A 26,699-nucleotide genomic window follows, 5' to 3' on the forward strand; every position below is an offset into this window, starting at 1 on the left:
TGGGAGGAAATTTATGAGAGATCAGTCAGGTCATCTAGATGTTCGGCAGTTCGTGACACTAATTTCAATATTTTACACAGGTGGTGTTACACACCAGCCAGGCTTCACTCATTTCTTCCAACCACCTCCACCCTCTGCTGGCGAAATCGTGGCCAAATAGGTACATTCAAACATATCTGGTCGGCCTGCCCCAAGATCACCATATTCAAGGGGAAAAGGAGGAAGCTAATAAAGAGAATCACGGGATTGGATTATCTATGGAATATAGAAACTATTTTAATTTTAAGACCAGTAGAGGATATAGGGAGGAATATGGACAAGTTGATAATACATATTCTATCCTCGGCTAAAGCTGTAATAGCTAGGCATTGGAAGCAAAACGACTCACCGACAATAAGAGCAATCAAAAGTAAGCTAAACTATATAATGACAATGGAGGAATTTATCAGTTTCATCCAGGACAGGTACAACAGGTGTTTGGCGATTTGGGAAGCATGGGTGACTTACCGGGATTGGAATGAGTATTGATCCCTAACGGAAGAACTGAGTGGATGCAGCGGGAATAGAGTTAACATGTAACGGTATTTGTAATAAAGTATTACTGTATGTACCATGAACGGAGAAAGTTGAGAAATGTACCCTTCCCCCCTTCCTATTACTCTTTATTTGTTGTACCCCTTCCCCCTCCCCCAATTATAATTTGTAAAAATCAATAAAATATCAGTTTAAAAAACAGAAATACTCAAACAAATTCCTCAAAGTGCAGGTCTCCTCGAGGACAGAGGTACAAAGTGCAGGTCTCCACGAGGACAGAGGTACAAAGTGCAGGTCTCCTCGAGCACAGAGGTACAAAGTGCAGGTCTCCTCTAGGACAGAGGTACAAAGTACATCTCTACTCACAAGTTCATAATGCAATGCTTCATTTAATGTGACAGCAAAGAACAGAGGAGAAACATTGTTTCAGGTCTGATGAAATGTCCATATGGGACCTGAAACAATGTTTGTCCTCTGTTCCTGGCAATCACAATAAATACAGACTTGCATTGTGAACGTGTGGGTAGAGATGTACTGTGTATCTCTGTCCAGGAGGAGACCTGCACATTTTACCTTTGTCCTGGAGGAGACCTGCACTGTGTATCTCTGTCCTGGAGGAGACCTGCACTGTGTATCTCTGTCCTGGAGGAGACCTGCACTTTGTACCTCTGTCCTGGAGGAGACCTGCACGGTGTACCTCTGTCCTGGAGGAGACCTGCACTGTGTAACTCTGTCCTCGAGGAGACCTGCACTATGTACCTCTGTCCTGGAGGAGACCTGCATGTTGAGGAATTTGTTTCTCTATGTTGTGTTGGCTGCACACGCAGGATTTTCCTCGCCTGAAACTGTTTCCCCGGCACTTTGGAACTGTGCTTAGAAATACTTAGCGTATTTGCTTTTGTAGTTACGATGCACATTATTTATTACTATACATAATATTTATTACGATGCACATTATTTATTATGATGCACATTATTTATTACTATACATAATATTTATTACGATGCACATTATTTATTATGATGCACATTATTTATTACGATGCACATTATTTATTACTATACATAATATTTATTACGATGCACATTATTTACTACGATGCACATTATTTATTACTATACATAATATTTATTACGATGCACATTATTTATTACGATGCACATTATTTATTACGATGCACATTATTTATTACGATGCACATTATTTATTACTATACATAATATTTATTACGATGCACATTGTTTATTACGATGCACATTATTTATTACGATGCACATTATTTATTACGATGCACATTATTTATTACGATGCACATTATTTATTACGATGCACATTATTTATTACGATGCACATTATTTATTACGATGCACATTATTTATTACGATGCACATTATTTATTACGATGCACAGTATTTATTACGATGCACATTATTTATTACGATGCACATTATTTATTACGATGCACATTGTTTATTACAATGCACATTATTTATTACGATGCACATTATTTATTACGATGCACATTATTTATTACGATGCACATTATACTGTGAAAGCAGCAACCCACTTTTTTATGTTATTGAATTTATCAAATGTTTTACCAGTAACTCATACATTGAGAGTTACCTCTCGTTTTCAAGAATTGGGGGGTCCTCCAGGGATGTTCCGTGGTCGTCAGCCACCAGACACCCCGTTCCCCAGATATTTGTCTTTTGTGCCGGTGTGAAACACAAATAAAACACAAATATGGCTGTGGGGTCACCAATGGAAAGACACAACGTCATCTCCTGATAATGTTGCCATTTCTTTTGATCGTCAAAGCTAGGATGAATCCAATATAATATGTCATCTGTGCATGTATTCTAGCCCGTTGGGACCAGGTGATCCTCGGAGGTTGGGGATCAGCAAATCGTCTGAGGTCAGGGTTCAGCAAATCGTTTTCAGAGGTCGGGGTTCAGCAAATCGTCTGATGTCAGGGTTCAGCAAATCGTCTTTGGAGACCTCCGAGTCCCCCTTTTCAGGTAATATCATTTATTTTTTATATAATTAACCCCACTCAAAAAATGAAAGATCATGGACTGCAAGGCCAACTTACTTTGCATGAAACAACATTACTTCAGAGACCATAAAATGCATGTTTGATAGAATACAGAATCGTGATTGGCATCTTTCAAAGATCTTTAGTGTCTCCAAAAATATAACGATATAACATTTGTTTCAAATAAATGACATTAAAGTGTACTCTGCTATCTATGTGCTTATATAAAGACAAGTGCCCCATCTGATGGTACACTGATGTTTCCAAAAAGACATGTTTGTTTTTTTACACTTAAGACAAAAAAATCAAAGGGAAGTGTCAGTTTTGTAAAAATGAGATTAAAAGCAAATATACCACATTAGTCTAACAGCTGGAGGAGAAATACATTGACATTCTCATTCTGGGAATGCGTATTTGCAGAGCTGACTTCCTTCATGTTAGCGCTGATTTGCATTCTCGGAGTGGGATCTCAGCGGGGCGAGTTTCCGTGTGCGGTTGCTGACTATCCGCTCGGGCATCTCGCATATCAGAAATTATTTATTCTCTCCGACCCCGATAGCTCAATGTGTCATCTGACACTTCAATTATCACATTTAACATTCAGTAACAGCCAACTAATGCAGTGTAGGAAAACACCCTCCAAACAACGTGACGCGGAAACAGTTTGTTCTGCGAAATTCCTCACTCAGACTATAAAGATATCTGTTTAGGAGTCTGAGCATCCTATCTGCAAGTCTTGTGCTCTTATGATGCAACCGTGTTAATAATTAATGATAACAACTGGATGTCACAAAGAGATTTGCAATAATACTTCAGAGCCATTCAGCATTGGAGTTGGAATCCTTCCTCGCTGTGGGTTTCTGGTGTTGTGGTGTAAATAGCAGACAGCCTGAAGGAACAATCTTATTACTATTTAATTACAGGTGACCGAAGAGTCTGCCCTGCTTGTCTGCCACAAACACATTACAGAACAGCCTAGCAATTACCGAACGTCCTTAATCAAATGTAATCATCCTTAACCCCTTGCAAAGCGAAGTCGTGTTGTGTACCCAGGTACCCAGTTACACAGTTACCCAGGTACCCAGGTACCCAGTTACACAGTTCCCCAGGTACCCAGGTAACCAGGTAATTAGTTACACAGTTACCCAGGTACCCAGTTACACAGTTCCCCAGGTACCCAGGTAACCAGGTAATTAGTTACACAGTTACCCAGGTACCCAGTTACACAGTTCCCCAGGTACCCAGGTAACCAGGTACCCAGTTACACAGTTACCCAGGTACCCAGGTAACCAGTTACACAGTTACCCAGGTACCCAGTAGAAGAGGCTGAAAAAAAAGACATACGCCAGACAAGTTCAACCTACGCTAAATTTAGACGGCAGATACTTTATCCCAGGGGTGCGCAAAGTAGGGGGCGGGAGATTTTTCTGGGGGGGGGGGTGCGGTGGTTGCAGAGGCCCCCTGCACTCTTCCCCAAGGCATTTAAATTAAATGCCGGGGGATCGCATGAGGCCTCTGCAACATCAACTTACCTTGACTCTGCCAGTGTCAGGACTCGTCTCCATGGCAACACGGCGTCAAAGGACGCCACGGGGTCATGTGTCATGACGCCACACTCCGCAGTGCCATAGCAACGTGGCATCAAGGTCACGTGACGTCACATGACCCTGCGGCATCATTTGACGCCGCATCAAGGTAAGTGGGGGCGTGAGCACCAGAGGAGGCAAGGCAGGGGGGCACAGCAGCAAAAGTTTGCGCTGCCTGCTTTATCCTATATCTATACGTACAGTATATTGGTCCAGAGGAAGGCAAACACAAACCCCTGTGATATATCATCCAATGTACTATGTACAGTATGTATATGGTATCTCATACGGGAAAAATAAATTCCCTCCTGACTCCAAATATTGGCAATCAGATTTCTCCCTGGATCAGCATCCTTCCCATGTTTACTTATTTGGTATATCCCTATATACCCTCCCTTTCTAAAAAGATGCTGTAACAATGATACACGTTTCTGTGTAGCTAAGCTACAAATCCAGCACACAAAAGGTTAACGTCATCTGGAGTTAATATGACATTTTAAAAGTGCCTGTTTTTTTTTAACTGTCTCATAAAGATTATCAGAAACCAAATGGGTAATAAAACCATTAAAGAATTATATGTTTGACGTCAAAAAAGTTTCAGACCCAGGGGATAGATTTTTTGTGGTATATGGCTCACTAGCAGGCACGGCGATCGCCCTGATCAACCTCTATGAACCAAACGAGAACCAATCAGAGTTCCTGAGAAAAGTTCAAAGTACCATTGACCCTACCTACCTATCATCACTGATAGTGGGAGGCGACCTAAACATGGCCTTAAACCCAATGGAGGATAAGACACTCCCCTTAAATCGCCCACACACGGTACTCTCCCTAAAGACGGGAACGGCATTCAGAGCAATTATCAAAGAATTCTCCCTAGTGGACGTTTGGAGATCCCAGCATCAGGGCCAAAGGGACTATACCTTCTACTCTGCACCCCACCAGACCTATTCTCGCATTGATTACCTTTTTACAACCAAGAATGTCTTGGAGGCCTCCCAGAAAACGGATATAGGCCCGATCACATGGTCGGATCACGCTCCTATTTCTTTAACTCTCTCTGTTCCATTCATAAAGTCGAGCACATTTACCTGGAAACTAAACGATTCACTATTGAATCACCCGGAAATAGAGAGAGAAATCAAGTCAGCCCTGTCAGAGTACTTTAAGACCAACTCAGGTTCAGTCTCATCCTCAGCGGTACTTTGGGACATTTTCTCCAAAAACTGTCCCCAAAATTTGAGTTTCCTCCCCTCACCAACTTTGAGAGGCTATGCCAAACTGGCACGCATCAAACAGCCTTGATCTCTAACGTATTGTAAGGAATCCACTACTGGCTTTGACTATAGCCTTGCAGAATCATGCAGTTGCAAGCTTTCCCTGGCAATCAAAGGCACATGTGCTGCCTCTCATTGCAGCTTCTGCCCTGTGCTACATCATTGGAGGAATACTCACACACCCTCCTCCTGTGATTGGATCTCCGCCCTTTATATTCTAGGCGTTGGCACTGAACCAGCGCCGAGCATAACCATTCCTACCTCTATGTTACTGTCTCTGCCACAAACCACCCCAGGCCTCTCTCCTAGCGTACTTGCCTTCCAAGTTCCTGAGTATCCAGAGGCCTGTTCCTGGACGCCCGTGCTGAAGCGTTGTTGCCAGCACTGGTACCTGCTGCATTCCCTCCTAGCAGTGGCTACCCTTCCTTTCCTGTGGCCTGCTGCTATCTCCTTGCAGTGGCCTGCCCTGGACGTCTGTGCTGAAGCGTTGTTGCCAGCACTGGTACCTGCTGCATTCCCTCCTAGCAGTGGCTACCCTTCCTTTCCTGTGGCCTGCTGCTATCCTCTTGCAGTGGCCTGCCTTGGACTTCTGCGCTGAAGCGTTGGTTCTTCCCGACGCTGCCCTGCGGTGAACTTCGGCCAGCCTGCTGTCTCCTCCTGCTGAGATCGGCGTCATGGGCCGAGGCCGCTCCTCGCGCAGAAGCCACCCCTGCGCTCACGCTCCTAAGCTGAAGCGGGGAACTCCTGACTTCCTGTTGCCGAACTCCTGCTTCATTAACGACGATGCTGCCTTCTCCAATCCTGACCCTGCGATGTACGACTACGAACTGCGCACTCCGGATCAGTCTGCGTGGACTAAGGTCGGTGATTATATAACCCCACCTCAGCCCCGCGGTCCGGTCCCGGTTTGTGGCGAGCATCGGCGTAACACGTATACGCTGGCATGGAGAGATCAGCAGGCCCCTCCACTCACGACTACATGTCCAAGTGGGAGGCGGAACTGAGTATAGACATAGACAGAGAAGACTGGGAGGATATATGGGACGCTGCTTCAGGAACTTCCATTTGTACCACAACAAAAGAGAATATCTACAAAATCATGTTCCACTGGTATCTTACCCCAGTTAGATTGAAGCAAATCTACCCCCTGGCCTCAGATCTATGTTGGAGAGGCTGTGGTCAAAAGTCAAACTTTTGGCTTTCAATCCAAACTTTAATCCAAGAGGTAACCAGTCTCACAATAACCCCAGATCCACTGACCTACCTCCTGGGCAGGCCAACTGAGGAAATTGACCGCCTGGTTGGAAAATTAATCTCCTCCATCCTTATTGCGGCTTGGTGCGCTGTGGCATTCTCCTGGAAAAAGATATCTCCCCCCTCCACCCAGGCGGTTATGAGAAGAATGGATGACGTAATGCTTATGGAGCGACTGACAGCGTTTCTAAGGCATAAGACTACAAGTCACTACAAAATATGGGAACCCTGGGAGGTTCATTGACACCCAAGGGAACCCGAAATGAGAAACCACGATCAACCAGACCCCCCCTCTCACCCTACCCACACCCCCTCTCTTTTTCAGACCTCTCGCTCCCCTGGTCACTCGGTGACCCAGAGGTCGTGCCACCCTTGGTGGTACCCCCCCCTCCCCTTACTCTTCAACACGGAAAACCAGAAAACCAATGTGTATTAGGATATTGCGATGTGATATATGCCTGTAAATTTGCCTGTTTCCTAATAAAAATGTTTTTAAAAAAAGAATGATATGTTTATATCAAGCCAGACTGGTGACCATGCATTCCTGAAATCTCCCCCCCCCCCTCCTTTGAGTAGCAGAGAAGGTGACAAAAGGGTCATTTAATCCTGCCCAGGTCTTTACAGATTTACAAAAAATAAAGATATCTTGGATCTTTTATGATTCACAAGAATAACGAATGCAGCTTTGTGAGATGTAAAAATCAGGCGGATTAAACAATATGAAAACATGATTTTGAGGGTGCAAAGGTAAGATATTTGCTTGACCCTCAAAATTAGGCGTAGCCCTGGCAAGACTGATTTCTATGACTCTGGCAAATTCACCCAAACTCAATGATATGGGTCACATTATTGTAGGGGTTAGAGAAATAAAGTTATAGGTTATTTTTATACTCTGAGCTACTTTGAGTTTAATTTTTAATTACAGGTGTTCAACCTTTTTGTGAAGATATCTATTATATCTGCCATCACAGAATCCATGGGTAATGAATTCCACATTGTAACTGCCCTTACTGTAATGAACTCTTTCCTTTGTTGCTGATGAAATCTCCTTTCCTCCAACCTGCCGTTTTTTATATTTTATTTTATATGCATCAATACAACCCACAATGATATGTAATTAGCTAAGTCGCCGATCGATCGACGCAGATTCGGCTGGGTGGTTCACTAAATAGCTGTCAGTGCAGCAGAAGAGTACCAAAGATGCAAAGTTCTTTGGGGAAGATCATGTGACCAGGCAGTCAGTACATAGAATTGGTGCATGAGAGGGCACGACTCAAAAATGGGTGTGCCCTCAGAAGAGGAAGGAAATGTGACTTTGTAAATGGTTGCTACAGAAACAAAAAATGCTTGTTACCTTATAATACATTAAGAATGTCATTCAGAGTGGTTTAAAAAATGCTACAAGTAGTTTCTCATAGAAACAGAACTGATTTATTAAAAAAAACACACATGAAGGATACTGCTAGGACTGCAGCTTTAAGGGATGACCGCATGTCTTTTGTACTGCCCATGAGATGAATAGTTCTTTGAGAGCTCCTTGTATTGTCCCCGAATATATTTGTATATAGTTATCATATCCCCTCTTAGACGCCTCATTTCTAATGTAAAAAAATCTAAATTAGTTAGCCTCTCCTCATAATTCAGATTCTCGGTCCCCTTTATTAATTTGGTGGCTCTTCTCTGCACTTTTTTCTAGTTCCATAAAGTCTTTTTTATAGAGTGGTTCCAAAAACTGTACTCCATATTCAAGGTGCGGACGTAATAATGATTTATGGAGGGGCATCATTATGCTCACTTCCCTTCCATCCATAAGGTAAGATGTTTAATGCAAGATAAGATTTTATTTGCCATTGCAGCTACTGCCTGACATTGGGCACTACTGCTAAGCCTGTGTACAAGCACTACAGGGTACCAGTTAAAAGCAAAACTTGCCTTTTAAGGGGAGTTTTGGTACTAAATTATTTCTTTTCAGCAAGAAACCTGTACAATACAATGTATGTCAATCAAGAGTTTCCTCTGTTATTAAAGCCAGTAAGAGCGGGGAATATGTGTTTGACTCTGGAAAGCGATTAGCTCATCATTCTGTGACATCTCAAGGGACGAGCTAAATACTTTGGGGCCTAATTACAGTGTGAAACATGGCTAAAAGCAATTGTGCAGCAAAAGCGGCACACAGAAGAGTAACAAATACGTGTTGTGCGGTATGCGCCTCAACTTTTTTTGTCACGGAGGAGAAAAAATGGCGCTAAGGGATAGAGTTAGATGAGGAGTTTGGATGTTGGACGGTGTCAATGATATGTATAAAATAAATTGCACCATGCCCCACAATGGGCGCCAAAGATGCGGCAAGATTGTCCGTCAAGTTTGTGGGCCATAAAAGAGAAATGCAAGTAGATGCAAACAACTGTGGACCCATCCATATGTATGAACAGGACGCACACCGTACAAAGAATAAGAAACCGTGTGCCAAGCGTCACAACATAAATACTGACACAACGACAGGTGCCGCTAATGCTTCTAGGGGTGAATTGTATTATTTGTTTTATACAATGCACTCTTTCAATTAATTAAAACAAAATATATATATATTATACATAGCCCATTTTGAATAACCCAATGAAACGCCCCTTCTGCTGGTATGGAAAGGTAATGGTTCCAGTTGCTTGGCTTACAACATGCATATGACCTGGTTATGTTACCCCACATCCTATCATCTCTCTGTCCTTACACTCTGGTTCCTCTCTCCATACATTGCCTCCTTCGACTTCTCCAACACAGTTCCTATAAGGAATGAGAAGCGTTCCAGTGGCCCAGCAATAGCTCGGCACGCCGCAGGAGCGCCCTTCTTCACCCTGTTCTATAAGGAAGGAGAAGCGTTCCAGTGGCCCAGCAATAGCTCGGCATGCTGCAGGAGCGCCCTTCTTCACCCTGTCCTATAAGGAAGGAGAAGCGTTCCAGTGGCCCAGCAATAGCTCGGCATGCCGCAGGAGCGCCCTTCTCGACCCAGTAACCTCCGTCCCGTGTTTGTAGTTACTTTCCTCCTCCCGTTAGATTGAAAGCTGCTCCTAATACCGCCCTCCTCACTTATTGTATCTGATCACACTGGGAGTATTTAGCTACACATGTATTGCTATTATATAATATATGTACTATACATAATAGTGTTAGAAACATGGCTCACGCCCTCTATTCACTGTACAATAATGGAAGTGCCGGAGATTTCACCGCAGACTCCTTCTGCATTAGCTGATATCAACGAAGTGGTCTTTATCTACAGCCAACAGAGCACCTGTGCAAACAAACCTACACGTGTGAACATTGCACGTTACAATGCTGCATAGTGCAAAATAAGCATTTTTTTCCCCTGTTTCAGTTCATAATAGATCTAACAGGTTTGTCCAAGACTTCACTGTGTGATTACAAATTAGAAGCCTTAATTTAAATGGTAAGCGTTTCCCTTAAAGATATAAAATTAATCTCCCACCCTATATTTCCCCCGATAAAGTGATTCCGTATAATAGCTTTATGGGCTATAATTAAAATTCTTAACTATCCATTAAATGTACAGATCCTATTACTCAGTCCTGTTGTTGTGTTAATTGCCTTTCCTTCTACACATCCCGATCACATCATTCATTATAACATGTTTCTGTCCTTTTCTATTTTGCAGAAAGATGGATGTAAAACACATTCCCACAGCCTGTTATAACAGCTTTCATTGTTTCTTTTCTATAAAGTGTTTTATAAGTCAGACCCAACCACTAAAACTTTCGCATTGCTGCAGCATTTTGTCCTACGAAAATAATAAATCCTTATTAAACCCCTAACAAAAATACTATGCATTGTATATGTACAATGACTCATGTACCTCACTCACCGCTCCACTTCCCACACCCTACACTGGCTGCCCAGAGCCTCTGGTATCACATTTAAAGCTGCAGTTCAAGCAATATCCTACATGTGTGTTTTTCTTTTTTTTAAAAATCAGTTCTCTACTATGAGAAAATACTTGTAGCATTTTAAAAAAAACAAAACAATTTTTAAAGACATTTTTAATGTTTCTTATGTAACAAGTATTTTTGTTTCTATAGCAACCATTTACAAAGTCACAACCCCCTTCCTCTTCTGAGACAGGCTCTGGCACACCCCTTTTGCCCTCTCTTTAGCAGTGCACCAATTTTATCTTGTGACTGCCTGGTCACATGATCTTCCAGACAGAACTTTGCATTTTGGGTAATCTTCTGCAGCCCTAACAGTGATATAAAGAATCCCCGAGCCGAATCTTCAGCGATCGATTACAGGAGAACGGATCGATCGGCTGCTTAGCCAATCACGTGTCAGTGTGCAGATTGTATTGATGCACAGATTGAATGGAATTTATTTATTTCATTTTTAGACGGCAGCTTGAACAGCAGCTTTAAAACTCCAGCTCTGACTTCTAAAGCTCCCAACAACGTGCCTCATACATCTCATCCCTCATCCCTAAATATATCCATAAATGCCCCCTACATTCTGCCCCCGATATCTGCCTCTCTCCTGCCTTATCACCGCTTGCCAGACTTCTCCCGTGCTGCCCCCTCTCTGGAATTCCCAACCACGCTTCAGACTCTCCCCCACCTTCTTCATCAGACTCTCCCCCACCTTCTTCATCAGGCTCTCCCCCAGCTTCTTCATCAGGCTCTCCCCCAGCTTCTTCATCAGGCTCTCCCCCAGCTTCTCATCAGGCTCTCCCCCAGCTTCTTCATCAGGCTCTCCCCCAGCTTCTCATCAGGCTCTCCCCCAGCTTCTTCATCAGGCTCTCCCCCAGCTTCTCATCAGGCTCTCCCCCAGCTTCTTCATCAGGCTCTCCCCCAGCTTCTCATCAGGCTCTCCCCCAGCTTCTCATCAGGCTCTCCCCCAGCTTCTTCATCAGGCTCTCCCCCAGCTTCTCATCAGACTCTCCCCCAGCTTCTTCATCAGGCTCTCCCCCAGCTTCTCATCAGGCTCTCCCCCAGCTTCTTCATCTGGCTCTCCTCCAGCTTCTTCATCAGGCTCTCCTCCAGCTTCTTCATCAGGCTCTCCCCCAGCTTCTTCATCAGACTCTCCTCCAGCTTCTTCATCAGACTCTCCCCCAGCTTCTTCATCAGACTCTCCCCCAGCTTCTTCATCAGGCTCTCCCCCAGCTTCTTCATCAGGCTCTCCCCCAGCTTCTTCATCAGGCTCTCCCCCAGCTTCTCATCAGGCTCTCCCCCAGCTTCTTCATCAGGCTCTCCCCCAGCTTCTCATCAGGCTCTCCCCCAGCTTCTTCATCAGGCTCTCCCCCAGCTTCTCATCAGGCTCTCCCCCAGCTTCTTCATCAGGCTCTCCCCCAGCTTCTCATCAGGCTCTCCCCCAGCTTCTCATCAGGCTCTCCCCCAGCTTCTTCATCAGGCTCTCCCCCAGCTTCTCATCAGACTCTCCCCCAGCTTCTTCATCAGGCTCTCCCCCAGCTTCTCATCAGGCTCTCCCCCAGCTTCTTCATCTGGCTCTCCTCCAGCTTCTTCATCAGGCTCTCCTCCAGCTTCTTCATCAGGCTCTCCCCCAGCTTCTTCATCAGACTCTCCTCCAGCTTCTTCATCAGACTCTCCCCCAGCTTCTTCATCAGACTCTCCCCCAGCTTCTTCATCAGGCTCTCCCCCAGCTTCTTCATCCGGCTCTCCCACAGCTTCTTCATCAGGCTCTCTCCCAGCTTCTTCATCAGGCTCTCCCCAGCTTCTTCATCAGGCTCTCCCCCAGCTTCTTCATCAGACTCTCCCCAGCTTCTTCATCAGGCTCTCCCCCAGCTTCTTCATCAGGCTCTCCCCCAGCTTCTTCATCAGACTCTCCCCCACCTTCTTCATCAGGCTCTCCCCCAGCTTCTTCATCAGGCTCTCCCCCAGCTTCTTTATCAGGCTCTCCCCCAGCTTCTTCATCAGGCTCTCCCCCAGCTTCTTTATCAGGCTCTCCCCCAGCTTCTTCATCATACTCTCCCCAAGCTTCTTCATCAGGCTCTCCCACAGCTTCTTCATCAGGCTCTCCCCAGCTTCTTCATCAGGCTCTCCCCCAGCTTCTTCATCAGGCTCTCCCCCAGCTTCTTCATCAGGCTCTCCCCCAGCTTCTTCATCAGGCTCTCCCCCAGCTTCTTCATCAGGCACGCCCCCAGCTTCTTCATCAGGCTCTCCCCCAGCTTCTTCATCAGGCTCTCCCCCAGCTTCTTCATCAGGCTCTCCCCCAGCTTCTTCATCAAGCTCTCCCCCAGCTTCTTCATCAGGCATGCCCCCAGCTTCTTCATCAGGCTCTCCCCCAGCTTCTTCATCAAGCTCTCCCCCAGCTTCTTCATCAGGCTCTCCCCCAGCTTCTTCATCAGGCTCTCCCCCAGCTTCTTCATCAGGCTCTCCCCCAGCTTCTCATCAGGCTCTCCCCCAGCTTCTTCATCAGGCTCTCCCCCAGCTTCTTCATCAGGCTCTCCCCCAGCTTCTCATCAGGCTCTCCCCCAGCTTCTTCATCAGGCTCTCCCCCAGCTTCTTCATCAGGCTCTCCCCCAGCTTCTCATCAGGCTCTCCCCCAGCTTCTTCATCAGGCTCTCCCCCAGCTTCTTCATCAGGCTCTCCCCCAGCTTCTTCATCAGGCTCTCCCCCAGCTTCTTCATCAGGCTCTCCCCCAGCTTCTCATCAGGCTCTCCCACAGCTTCTTCATCAGGCTCTCCCCCAGCTTCTCATCAAACTCTCACCCAGCTTCTTCATCAGGCTCTCCCCCAGCTTCTTCATCAGGCTCTCCCCCAGCTTCTTCATCAGGCACGCCCCCAGCTTCTCATCAGGCTCTCCCCCAGCTTCTTCATCAGGCTCTCCCCCAGCTTCTCATCAAACTCTCACCCAGCTTCTTCATCAGGCTCTCCCCCAGCTTCTCATCAGGCTCTCCCCCAGCTTCTTCATCAGGCTCTCCTCCAGCTTCTTCATCAGGCTCTCCCCCAGCTTCTTCATCAGACTCTCCTCCAGCTTCTTCATCAGACTCTCCCCCAGCTTCTTCATCAGACTCTCCCCCAGCTTCTTCATCGGGCTCTCCCACAGCTTCTTCATCGGGCTCTCCCCCAGCTTCTTCAGCAGGCTCTCCCCAGCTTCTTCATCAGGCTCTCCCCCAGCTTCTTCATCAGACTCTCCCCCACCTTCTTCATCAGGCTCTCCCCCAGCTTCTTCATCAGGCTCTCCCCCAGCTTCTTCATCAGGCTCTCCCCCAGCTTCTTCATCAGGCTCTCCCCCAGCTTCTTCATCAGGCTCTCCCCCAGCTTCTTCATCAGGCTCTCCCCCAGCTTCTCATCAGGCTCTCCCACAGCTTCTTCATCAGGCTCTCCCCCAGCTTCTCATCAGGCTCTCCCCCAGCTTCTTCATCAGGCTCTCCCCCAGCTTCTCATCAAACTCTCACCCAGCTTCTTCATCAGGCTCTCCCCCAGCTTCTCATCAGGCTCTCCCCCAGCTTCTTCATCAGGCTCTCCTCCAGCTTCTTCATCAGGCTCTCCCCCAGCTTCTTCATCAGACTCTCCTCCAGCTTCTTCATCAGACTCTCCCCCAGCTTCTTCATCAGACTCTCCCCCAGCTTCTTCATCGGGCTCTCCCACAGCTTCTTCATCGGGCTCTCCCCCAGCTTCTTCAGCAGGCTCTCCCCAGCTTCTTCATCAGGCTCTCCCCCAGCTTCTTCATCAGACTCTCCCCCACCTTCTTCATCAGGCTCTCCCCCAGCTTCTTCATCAGGCTCTCCCCCAGCTTCTTCATCAGGCTCTCCCCCAGCTTCTTCATCAGGCTCTCCCCCAGTTTCTTCATCAGGCTCTCCCCCAGCTTCTTCATCAGGCTCTCCCCCAGCTTCTTCATCAGGCTCTCCCCCAGCTTCTTCATCAAGCTCTCCCCCAGCTTCTCATCAGGCTCTCCCCCAGCTTCTTCATCAAGCTCTCCCCCAGCTTCTTCATCAGGCTCTCCCTTAGCTTCTTCATCAGGCTCTCCCCCAGCTTTCAGATGTTTAGAATCTCCCTGAAAACTCAACTTTTCAAGGAAGCCTATCTGAGATACCCCCAACCTCGCCCTCCCACACCATTGTACCAGCTGTGCGGTTGAACCATACTCCTCCCTGAGACACGCTCCATCCCACGGAGAGCAGCCACTTTACTTTTTGTTTCAACGTTGTCCCTCATTCCTTCTAGACTGTAAGCTCCCAGGATCAGGGCACCACTACCTCCCTGCAGCTGTTTGTGCAGGTCTGTCCTTATTTGTATGTAACTGTTTATGTAACGATCATATCTCTGTACCCCCCATTGTACCACGCTTCGGTGTATGTAGGCGCTTTACAAATAAACAATGATAATAATATTTAGCTACCTCTATTACTGTGCTTTCCAAGATTAGGTTTTCAGGTAACAATGGGCAAATCTGTTAAACCTATCTTGCATTATAAAGCAACTGTTAAAACAATAGAGACGATGTTACATTGCTGGGTGCTTTCATTTTTCTCTTTGCAACCCAACACATTTTGTTAAAAGGCACGGTGTTTCACAGCGGGCGGTTTAAATGGTGGCTCAGTGAGTAAAGACACTCACTCTACATACAACGACACTGAGTTTGATGCAGAGGAACCTGGTTCAATTCCCGGTGTCGACTCCTTGTGACCCCGTGACCTTGTGCAAGTCACTTTATCTCCCTGTGCCTCAGGCATCAATTACATAGACTGTAAGCTCTAAGCAGCAGGGATGTACATCGCTGTGTACACTGTCAGCGATTAAACATGAAAGACACAAAAGAATGATGTCTCGCTGCAAATCTGCTGCACTATATATGGATACAAAGTATCTGTACACAGTTCCAATTCTTTCCAGTTCCCCGGTCATTGGAAACAAGCTGCGTGTGACATGATGAAAGTATATAGTGCCTATACCACCGGCTTCTAATTCACAGTAATAACCTGGGGGCGCCTTTCTCTCAGCAAGGCTATTTCTATATGTCTACATAGGAGTTCATGTGTGCGTTTTGTACTGTCATTTTCGGGGCCTTATATTGATATTTTCAGGCCGTGCATCAGAAGGAAAACGGCAGTTTTACCCTCCACTGCTGCCCAGGAGGCTTGAAACACATTGCAAACCAAAGCAAAGAAGTTCAGCTGTAACCCGCAATGTCCAAATACAGATTGCTGTTTCTTGTACCATGTTCTCGCGGGGATGTTATTCCTTTAACCCCGCTTTTAGTATTTCCCGGCTATTGTTAATTCCTGAGATACTGGGGCCCATAAAATGCAGGTGCCAAGAAAGACTGACAGGGATTAGCAAATATGAAAGTAAGATATCAGTAACTTCTTTATCTTCAGGGGTGGGAAAATCCAAGAGATGCTTTGGAAATAAGACAGCTACATAATGTGAACTTAGTTCAACATAAATTGTTTGGGAGCAAAGGGGTTAATTTGTGTTACTATTCTATTATTAGAGAAGACACTCTCACTTGGATTGTGCTCACTTCATTAATAAGAGAGTACCTGCAGCACATAAACAGCTGTGGCACTAATAGTGGTCAAACACAAAGCAATTTAATGCAAAGACAGCAAACAAGTCTCATAAACAGAGCATATTACACGGGGCACTGTCAGGGTGCAACTACCCAGGCAAATACTCCCCCAGAGAGGGGTAAACCCAGGAGGAAGGGGGGCAAGGAACACAAACACACTGATCTGCACACTACAAATATCACAATAAAGTGCAAAACAAGGTGCTACACACGGCCAGAAAGGCAACAAAGCAAAAAAGGAACACAATCCAAAAATCAAGGGGGCGGCTACGTCCCGGGCACTTAGCCCTTCTGGGCCTGTTCCCACATAAGAGTGGTACTTCCCTTCAGGAGGTAAATAGGAGACCCGTAGCTACAATGTGACCTGGGAGTACTTAGTTTGTAGGAGGGTGATGTAGAAAGAGAATGGTGGATGGTGGGGTGATGAGATGTTACTCAGGCTCCTCTTGCATGCTGGATGGTGGGGTGATGAGATGTTACTCAGGCTCCTCTTGCATGCTGGATGGTGGGGTAATGTGATGTTACTCACTCCTCTTGCATGCTGGATGGTGGGGTGATGAGATGTTACTCAGGCTCCTCTTGCATGCTGGATGGTGGGGTGATGAGATGTTACTCAGGCTCCTCTTGCATGCTGGATGGTGGGGTAATGAGATGTTACTCAGGCTCCTCTTGCATGCTGGATGGTGGGGTGATGAGATGTTACTCAGGCTCCTCTTGCATGCTGGATGGTGGGGTGATGAGATGTTACTCAGGCTCCTCTTGCATGCTGGATGGTGGGGTAATGAGATGTTACTCAGGCTCCTCTTGCATGCTGGATGGTGGGGTGATGTGATGTTACTCACTCCTCTTGCATGCTGGATGGTGGGGTAATGTGATGTTACTCAGGCTCCTCTTGCATGCTGGATGGTGGGGTGATGTGATGTTACTCAGGCTCCTCTTGCATGCTGGATGGGGGGGTGATGTGATGTTACTCAGGCTCCTCTTGCATGCTGGATGGTGGGGTGATGAGATGTTACTCAGGCTCCTCTTGCATGCTGGATGGGGGGGTGATGAGGTGTTACTCAGGCTCCTCTTGCATGCTGGATGGTGGGGTGATGAGATGTTACTCAGGCTCCTCTTGCATGCTGGATGGGGGGGTGATGAGGTGTTACTCAGGCTCCTCTTGCATGCTGGATGGTGGGGTGATGTGATGTTACTCAGGCTCCTCTTGCATGCTGGATGGGGGGGTGATGAGGTGTTACTCAGGCTCCTCTTGCATGCTGGATGGGGGGGTGATGTGATGTTACTCAGGCTCCTCTTGCATGCTGGATGGGGGGGTGATGAGATGTTACTCAGGCTCCTCTTGCATGCTGGATGGGGGGGTGATGAGATGTTACTCAGGCTCCTCTTGCATGCTGGATGGGGGTGGGGGGGTGATGTGATGTTACTCAGGCTCCTCTTGCATGCTGGATGGTGGGGTGATGAGATGTTACTCAGGCTCCTCTTGCATGCTGGATGGTGGGGTAATGAGATGTTACTCAGGCTCTTGCATGCTGGATGGTGGGGTGATGAGATGTTACTCAGGCTCCTCTTGCATGCTGGATGGTGGGGTAATGTGATGTTACTCAGGCTCCTCTTGCATGCTGGATGGTGGGGTAATGAGATGTTACTCAGGCTCCTCTTGCATGCTGGATGGTGGGGTAATGAGATGTTACTCAGGCTCCTCTTGCATGCTGGATGGTGGGGTGATGAGATGTTACTCAGGCTCCTCTTGCATGCTGGATGGTGGGGTAATGTGATGTTACTCAGGCTCCTCTTGCATGCTGGATGGTGGGGTGATGTGATGTTACTCAGGCTCCTCTTGCATGCTGGATGGTGGGGTGATGAGATGTTACTCAGGCTCCTCTTGCATGCTGGATGGGGGGGGTGATGAGGTGTTACTCAGGCTCCTCTTGCATGCTGGATGGGGGGGTGATGTGATGTTACTCACTCCTCTTGCATGCTGGATGGTGGGGTAATGAGATGTTACTTAGGCTCCTCTTGCATGCTGGATGGGGGGGTGATGTGATGTTACTCAGGCTCCTCTTGCATGCTGGATGGTGGGGTGATGTGATGTTACTCAGGCTCCTCTTGCATGCTGGATGGTGGGGTGATGTGATGTTACTCACTCCTCTTGCATGCTGGATGGTGGGGTAATGTGATGTTACTCAGGCTCCTCTTGCATGCTGGATGGTGGGGTAATGTGATGTTACTCAGGCTCCTCTTGCATGCTGGATGGGGGGGTGATGAGATGTTACTCAGGCTCCTCTTGCATGCTGGATGGTGGGGTGATGTGATGTTACTCAGGCTCCTCTTGCATGCTGGATGGTGGGGTGATGAGATGTTACTCAGGCTCCTCTTGCATGCTGGATGGTGGGGTGATGAGATGTTACTCAGGCTCCTCTTGCATGCTGGATGGTGGGGTGATGAGATGTTACTCAGGCTCCTCTTGCATGCTGGATGGTGGGGTAATGTGATGTTACTCAGGCTCCTCTTGCATGCTGGATGGTGGGGTGATGAGATGTTACTCACTCCTCTTGCATGCTGGATGGTGGGGTGATGAGATGTTACTCAGGCTCCTCTTGCATGCTGGATGGTGGGGTGATGTGATGTTACTCAGGCTCCTCTTGCATGCTGGATGGTGGGGTGATGAGATGTTACTCAGGCTCCTCTTGCATGCTGGATGGGGGGGTGATGAGGTGTTACTCAGGCTCCTCTTGCATGCTGGATGGTGGGGTGATGAGATGTTACTCAGGCTCCTCTTGCATGCTGGATGGGGGGGTGATGTGATGTTACTCACTCCTCTTGCATGCTGGATGGTGGGGTAATGAGATGTTACTTAGGCTCCTCTTGCATGCTGGATGGGGGGGTGATGTGATGTTACTCAGGCTCCTCTTGCATGCTGGATGGGGGGGTGATGTGATGTTACTCAGGCTCCTCTTGCATGCTGGATGGTGGGGTGATGTGATGTTACTCACTCCTCTTGCATGCTGGATGGTGGGGTAATGTGATGTTACTCAGGCTCCTCTTGCATGCTGGATGGTGGGGTAATGTGATGTTACTCAGGCTCCTCTTGCATGCTGGATGGGGGGGTGATGAGATGTTACTCAGGCTCCTCTTGCATGCTGGATGGTGGGGTGATGTGATGTTACTCAGGCTCCTCTTGCATGCTGGATGGTGGGGTAATGAGATGTTACTCAGGCTCCTCTTGCATGCTGGATGGTGGGGTGATGAGATGTTACTCAGGCTCCTCTTGCATGCTGGATGGTGGGGTGATGAGATGTTACTCAGGCTCCTCTTGCATGCTGGATGGTGGGGTAATGTGATGTTACTCAGGCTCCTCTTGCATGCTGGATGGGGGGGTAATGAGATGTTACTCAGGCTCCTCTTGCATGCTGGATGGTGGGGTGATGTGATGTTACTCAGGCTCCTCTTGCATGCTGGGTGGTGGGGTGATGTGATGTTACTCAGGCTCCTCTTGCATGCTGGATGGTGGGGTAATGTGATGTTACTCAGGCTCCTCTTGCATGCTGGATGGTGGGGTGATGTGATGTTACTCAGGCTCCTCTTGCATGCTGGATGGTGGGGTGATGTGATGTTACTCAGGCTCCTCTTGCATGCTGGATGGTGGGGTGATGAGATGTTACTCAGGCTCCTCTTGCATGCTGGATGGTGGGGTAATGAGATGTTACTCAGGCTCTTGCATGCTGGATGGTGGGGTGATGAGATGTTACTCAGGCTCCTCTTGCATGCTGGATGGTGGGGTAATGTGATGTTACTCAGGCTCTTGCATGCTGGATGGTGGGGTGATGAGATGTTACTCAGGCTCCTCTTGCATGCTGGATGGTGGGGTGATGAGATGTTACTCAGGCTCCTCTTGCATGCTGGATGGTGGGGTGATGAGATGTTACTCAGGCTCCTCTTGCATGCTGGATGGTGGGGTAATGTGATGTTACTCAGGCTCCTCTTGCATGCTGGATGGTGGGGTAATGTGATGTTACTCAGGCTCCTCTTGCATGCTGGATGGTGGGGTAATGAGATGTTACTCAGGCTCCTCTTGCATGCTGGATGGTGGGGTGATGAGATGTTACTCAGGCTCCTCTTGCATGCTGGATGGTGGGGTGATGAGATGTTACTCAGGCTCCTCTTGCATGCTGGATGGGGGGGTGATGAGATGTTACTCAGGCTCCTCTTGCATGCTGGATGGTGGGGTGATGAGATGTTACTCAGGCTCCTCTTGCATGCTGGATGGGGGGGTGATGTGATGTTACTCAGGCTCCTCTTGCATGCTGGATGGTGGGGTGATGAGATGTTACTCAGGCTCCTCTTGCATGCTGGATGGTGGGGTGATGAGATGTTACTCAGGCTCCTCTTGCATGCTGGATGGTGGGGTAATGAGATGTTACTCAGGCTCCTCTTGCATGCTGGATGGTGGGGTGATGAGATGTTACTCAGGCTCCTCTTGCATGCTGGATGGTGGGGTGATGAGATGTTACTCAGGCTCCTCTTGCATGCTGGATGGTGGGGTGATGAGATGTTACTCAGGCTCCTCTTGCATGCTGGATGGTGGGGTGATGAGATGTTACTCAGGCTCCTCTTGCATGCTGGATGGTGGGGTAATGAGATGTTACTCACAGGCTCCTCTTGCATGCTGGATGGTGGGGTGATGAGATGTTACTCAGGCTCCTCTTGCATGCTGGATGGTGGGGTGATGAGATGTTACTCAGGCTCCTCTTGCATGCTGGATGGTGGGGTGATGTGATGTTACTCAGGCTCCTCTTGCATGCTGGATGGTGGGGTGATGTGATGTTACTCAGGCTCCTCTTGCATGCTGGATGGGGGGGTGATGAGATGTTACTCAGGCTCCTCTTGCATGCTGGATGGTGGGGTGATGAGATGTTACTCAGGCTCCTCTTGCATGCTGGATGGTGGGGTGATGAGATGTTACTCAGGCTCCTCTTGCATGCTGGGTGGTGGGGTGATGAGATGTTACTCACAGGCTCCTCTTGCATGCTGGATGGTGGGGTGATGAGATGTTACTCAGGCTCCTCTTGCATGCTGGATGGTGGGGTGATGAGATGTTACTCAGGCTCCTCTTGCATGCTGGATGGGGGGGTGATGAGATGTTACTCAGGCTCCTCTTGCATGCTGGATGGTGGGGTAATGTGATGTTACTCAGGCTCCTCTTGCATGCTGGATGGGGGGGTGATGAGATGTTACTCAGGCTCCTCTTGCATGCTGGGTGGTGGGGTGATGTGATGTTACTCAGGCTCCTCTTGCATGCTGGATGGTGGGGTGATGAGATGTTACTCACAGGCTCCTCTTGCATGCTGGATGGTGGGGTGATGAGATGTTACTCAGGCTCCTCTTGCATGCTGGATGGTGGGGTAATGTGATGTTACTCAGGCTCCTCTTGCATGCTGGATGGTGGGGTAATGACATGTTACTCAGGCTCCTCTTGCATGCTGGATGGTGGGGTAATGAGATGTTACTCAGGCTCCTCTTGCATGCTGGGTGGTGGGGTAATGTGATGTTACTCAGGCTCCTCTTGCATGCTGGATGGTGGGGTGATGAGATGTTACTCACAGGCTCCTCTTGCATGCTGGATGGTGGGGTGATGAGATGTTACTCAGGCTCCTCTGGCATGCTGGATGGTGGGGTAATGTGATGTTACTTAGGCTCCTCTTGCATGCTGGATGGTGGGGTAATGACATGTTACTCAGGCTCCTCTTGCATGCTGGATGGTGGGGTAATGACATGTTACTCAGGCTCCTCTTGCATGCTGGATGGTGGGGTAATGACATGTTACTCAGGCTCCTCTTGCATGCTGGATGGTGGGGTGATGAGATGTTACTCAGGCTCCTCTTGCATGCTGGATGGGGGGGTGATGAGATGTTACTCAGGCTCCTCTTGCATGCTGGATGGTGGGGTAATGAAATGTTACTCAGGCTCCTCTTGCATGCTGGATGGTGGGGTGATGTGATGTTACTCAGGCTCCTCTTGCATGCTGGATGGTGGGGTAATGAGATGTTACTCAGGCTCCTCTTGCATGCTGGATGGGGGGTGATGAGATGTTACTCAGGCTCCTCTTGCATGCTGGATGGTGGGGTAATGTGATGTTACTCACTCCTCTTGCATGCTGGATGGTGGGGTGATGAGATGTTACTCAGGCTCCTCTTGCATGCTGGATGGTGGGGTGATGAGATGTTACTCAGGCTCCTCTTGCATGCTGGATGGTGGGGTAATGAGATGTTACTCAGGCTCCTCTTGCATGCTGGATGGTGGGGTAATGTGATGTTACTCACTCCTCTTGCATGCTGGATGGTGGGGTGATGAGATGTTACTCAGGCTCCTCTTGCATGCTGGATGGTGGGTTGATGAGTTGCAGAGCAGCAGATAAGATGATGGTTGAATTTGTTCTACATCACCCTCCTACAAACTAAGTACTCCCAGGTCACATTGTAGCTACGGGACTCGTATTTACCTCCTGAAGGGAAGTACCACTCTTATGTGGGAACAGGCCCAAAAGGGCTAAGTGCCCGGAACGTAGTCGCCCCCTTGATTTTTGGATTGTGTTCCTTTTTTGTGTTGTTGCCTTTTTGGCAGTGTGTAGCACATTTTTTGCACTTTATTGTGATATTTGTAGTGTGTAGATCAGTGTGTTTGTGGTCCTTTCCCCCCTTCCTCCTGGGTTTACCCCTCTCTGGGGGAGTATTTGTCTGGGTAGTTGCATCCTGACAGTGCCCCGTGTAATATGCTCTGTTTATGAGACTTGTTTGCTCTCTTTGCATTAAATTGCTTTGTGTTTGACCACTATTAGTGCCACAGCTGTATATGAGGGCTGCAGGTACTCTCTTATTTTTGTATCTGTCCAGGTTTTAGGGAGACCCTTATACCTGCGTGCAGCACTCTTTTTGCTCATATATGTTGTGTGCTGATTGACTCTTGATTATGTTTCTTTACTTCAATCATCCACCCAAAATGACTATCATAGTGGTTTAAAAAAAAAAAATATATATATATATACACACCACACACACACACGCGCACACACACACACACACACGCACAAACACACGCACACACACACGCACACTATAGTGAAGAGGTTAACATAACCAACGTCTAATAAATTGTACCCCTTCACAGCCAAGAATCACTGGTATTCCAATAAAAAGCACCGTAGGGAACTAAAATGAATTATTTGCACAAAGCAATCATAATATTTCTTCGGCCCGGATCAATTCACATGGTTAATATTCTGGTCACTTAAAAGTAAAGATGATATAGGGGAATGTGATTACATGGACCTCTGTAAAGGTGCTGATGTGGTCTAAAGTAATGTTACACATAACAATCACAGTGCAAAGAATTCTGTATTCTTATATTACAGGCAAGCAGGTAAATCAAATTAAGTATAAATGAAGCCCGCTAAATTAATTACAATAACAAGGTGTGTGCTGTTTTCCCCCTAAAGACTGAATGCAATTCAGAATCAAATACATGTCTTTACACTGTACACCAATGTAATTCACTTACAGCACACACATGATGGGCAGTTAATCAATAACACTGACCGGTGTATTAATGCTTTCACTGTCCACCTAACTACAGTACATTTGTATTAAGTCCTGAAAATACGAAGATATGGTACACAAGTATATATATATATATATATATATATATATATATATATATATATATATATATATATATATAATATAATATATATATATATATATATATATACACATGCACGCATATACCATTTATAGTATTGCATATATATGTGTGTGTGTGTGTGTGTGTGTGTGTGTGTGTGTGTGTGTGTGTGTGTGTGTGTGTGTGTGTGTGTATGTGTGTGTGTGTATATATATATACTTACAATACTATACATGGTATGTGTGCATACACACACACACACACACACACACACACACACACACACACACACACACACACACACACACACACACACACACACACACACATATCTCTCAACCCCTGAAGAGCCAGAGAAGCATGCAATCCATTGCTTTGCAAAGCCTCTCTGATCCGCCTGGCACACAAGGGTTTAACATGTCTTGTGAAGCTTTAAGATGATTTCATCACTTTCATGGATCAAACCGAAGCAGAAGGAATGTTGGCATCACAACTTGTAACAAGCTGTCCTGCAGCCCCCTGCACAGAGCACAGTCACTGCTGCTGTGCTCAGGCTGTGCCAGGCACAGGGAGCCTGGCTCTACCTCCTCCTGTTGAATTTCCCATCTCCTGTATATTGTGCATGTTAGGGAAGCCAAAGTCAGGGAGCACAGATCTCCCCCATTGCAATGTGTGAGCCTGGGGGAAGGTGCAGGCTGTGTGCCTGCCGTGTGCAACCTGCTACACATGTCACCCAGCTCACTCTACGGTGCCAGGTTCTGTTGTGATCCAATGTGACAAATGCACGATTTACTGCGGAACCATCAGCACTGAATCCTATGCATGATTGCAAATACATGGAGTGTCCCTACACAGGGCACACACAGAGGGCAGAGACATCACAGCTCATCTCACCCTATACAGACACAGGTAATCACCTCCATTGTCTCATCCCACACAACGTGCCTCTGATACTGATTCTGCATTGGGGTGAGTGGGGGATCCAGGCTGCGTTGTGAGTGATTAGAATGATCAAAGGGTTAACACGCTGCCCATGGGGATGTGCCACTGAGGCAGCAGGGAAGGGTCACATCCCTTATCTGTGAGGCTCTAATCCCTCAGCACCAGTCAGACGTGAAGCAGGACCTCTCCCTCCCCCAGGACACACACACTCCACAAGTTACTGATCTGCTGCAGGCTGAGCTTACCTGTGACACAGAGGAGAGTGATGCACCCCAGTATAATTCCAGCCATGTCCCAGGACTTCCATCCAGAGAGGGCAGGAGATCCAGGAGAAGTGATTAAAACAAGCCCCAGCAGCAGCAGCAGCCCACACCTCGTCCTGTGCCCTGTCTCCCTTATCTGCGGGGGCTCAGCACAAGCAAGGATCACAGCAGCTTTTCAATGGAATCTTCCACTGTGACAGCAGAGGGGAGAAGGGATTGTGCATGTGTATAGTATGGCTGTGCCTTTGCAGTTACCGTGTAGCTGAGCTATGGATTGCAGTAAAATAGAAATGGAACAGGAGCCGTTTTCTAGGATTTTCCCCCCCCCTTAAAGTCCATTGGGTCAACCCCCTCCCCCCCTCTCCATCCCTGTTGTCTCTGGAATTCCTAAATCACATGCCTGACCATTGAAGCTTTTCATGGGCAGTTTGTAATTCATCAACACAGTGCCATGGAGAGAGAGGGGAGAGAGGGGAGAGAGGAGGGAGAGGGGAGGGAGGTGTGTCTGCATGCTATTCTTACTGCCCCTGGGCATCGGCCACTGGTACCGTTACATGAAAGTAACACCCTTGGGCCGAGTATCAGCAAAGCATTATCTTTAACATGACAGGTCGGGGAAGACTTTGGACCCTATTTTGTTCATATTGATGGTATGTTTACCCCGTCCCAGAAAAGGAGACCACTTTACACCTTCAAATCACAGAGTGAAAGCCAATTGTTGCAGGTCCCCTGGCACCGACTGAAGGGGTCCGTCTCCTTTTGATTAAAGCACTGCCATTATTTGGTGTCAGGAAGGAATTTAATTTCCCCTTATGAGATATCATTAGATGATGTGTCTCTGGGGTGTTTTGTTTGTCTTCCTCTGGATCAATATACTGTAAATACAGATATAGGATACGTATCTGTCGTATACATTTAGCATAGGTTGAACTTGATTTATCTTTGTGTTTTTTTTAACCTTGTGTACTGTCGCAGCCGCCTTTATTCTAACGCTTACCGGGATAAATGCGGGGCTTTTCTCCGTTTTGTATCGGAGTTTCCCGCGCGGCGGCCGCATCAGCAGATAAGCGCTATTGGCGCTTATCATTGAAAGCGCCCCGGCCCGGGAAACCGGCCGAAAATAAGCCGAGCGCCCTGCGCGGTTTGAATAAACCCGCGGTGGCGGCCGCTTTAGGATAAAGGCGGCCGCCACTGTAAATGTGTAACTGTGTAACTGTAACTATGTAACTGTAACTATGTAACTGTGTAAGTGTAACTATGTAACTGTAACTGTGTAACTATGTAACTATAACAGTGTAACTATGTAACTGTAACAATAACTATGTAACTATGTAACTGTAACTATGTAACTGTGTAACTGTACCTCTGTAACTGTAACTATGTAACTGTCTGTGTAACTATTACTATGTAACTGTGTAACTAAGTAACTGTGTAACTGTAACAGTGTAGCTGTAACGGTGTAACTGTATAACAGTGTAACTAACTGTGTAACTAACTGTGTAACTATGTAACTATGTAACTGTGTAACTGTACTTGTGTAACTGTACCTGTGTAACTGTACCTGTGTAACTGTAACTATGTAACTGTGTCT

General features: G+C 47.2%; 1 protein-coding gene across 9 annotated transcripts in view; it reads right to left on the minus strand.

Annotated features, from left to right (window-relative positions):
- The window catches only part of ILDR2 (immunoglobulin like domain containing receptor 2), a 321,823-nt gene extending 296,424 nt beyond the window's left edge, over window positions 1-25,399 (minus strand). For 4 of the 9 annotated variants that reach the window (XM_075593591.1, XM_075593593.1, XM_075593588.1 and 1 more), the window contains exon 1: window positions 25,091-25,398. In XM_075593591.1, the coding sequence (XP_075449706.1) occupies window positions 25,091-25,136 (46 nt within the window). In that variant the 5' untranslated portion in view covers window positions 25,137-25,398. Of the gene's footprint in view, window positions 1-25,090 lie in introns of all 9 variants that reach the window. The other 5 variants (XM_075593596.1, XM_075593592.1, XM_075593589.1 and 2 more) reach the window with 2 other exon arrangements.
- Between the last annotated feature and the right edge of the window lie 1,300 nt (window positions 25,400-26,699).

This window comes from Ascaphus truei, chromosome 3 (genome assembly GCF_040206685.1).
Source record: "Ascaphus truei isolate aAscTru1 chromosome 3, aAscTru1.hap1, whole genome shotgun sequence".
In the NCBI taxonomy this organism is placed as follows: Eukaryota; Metazoa; Chordata; class Amphibia; order Anura; family Ascaphidae; genus Ascaphus; species Ascaphus truei.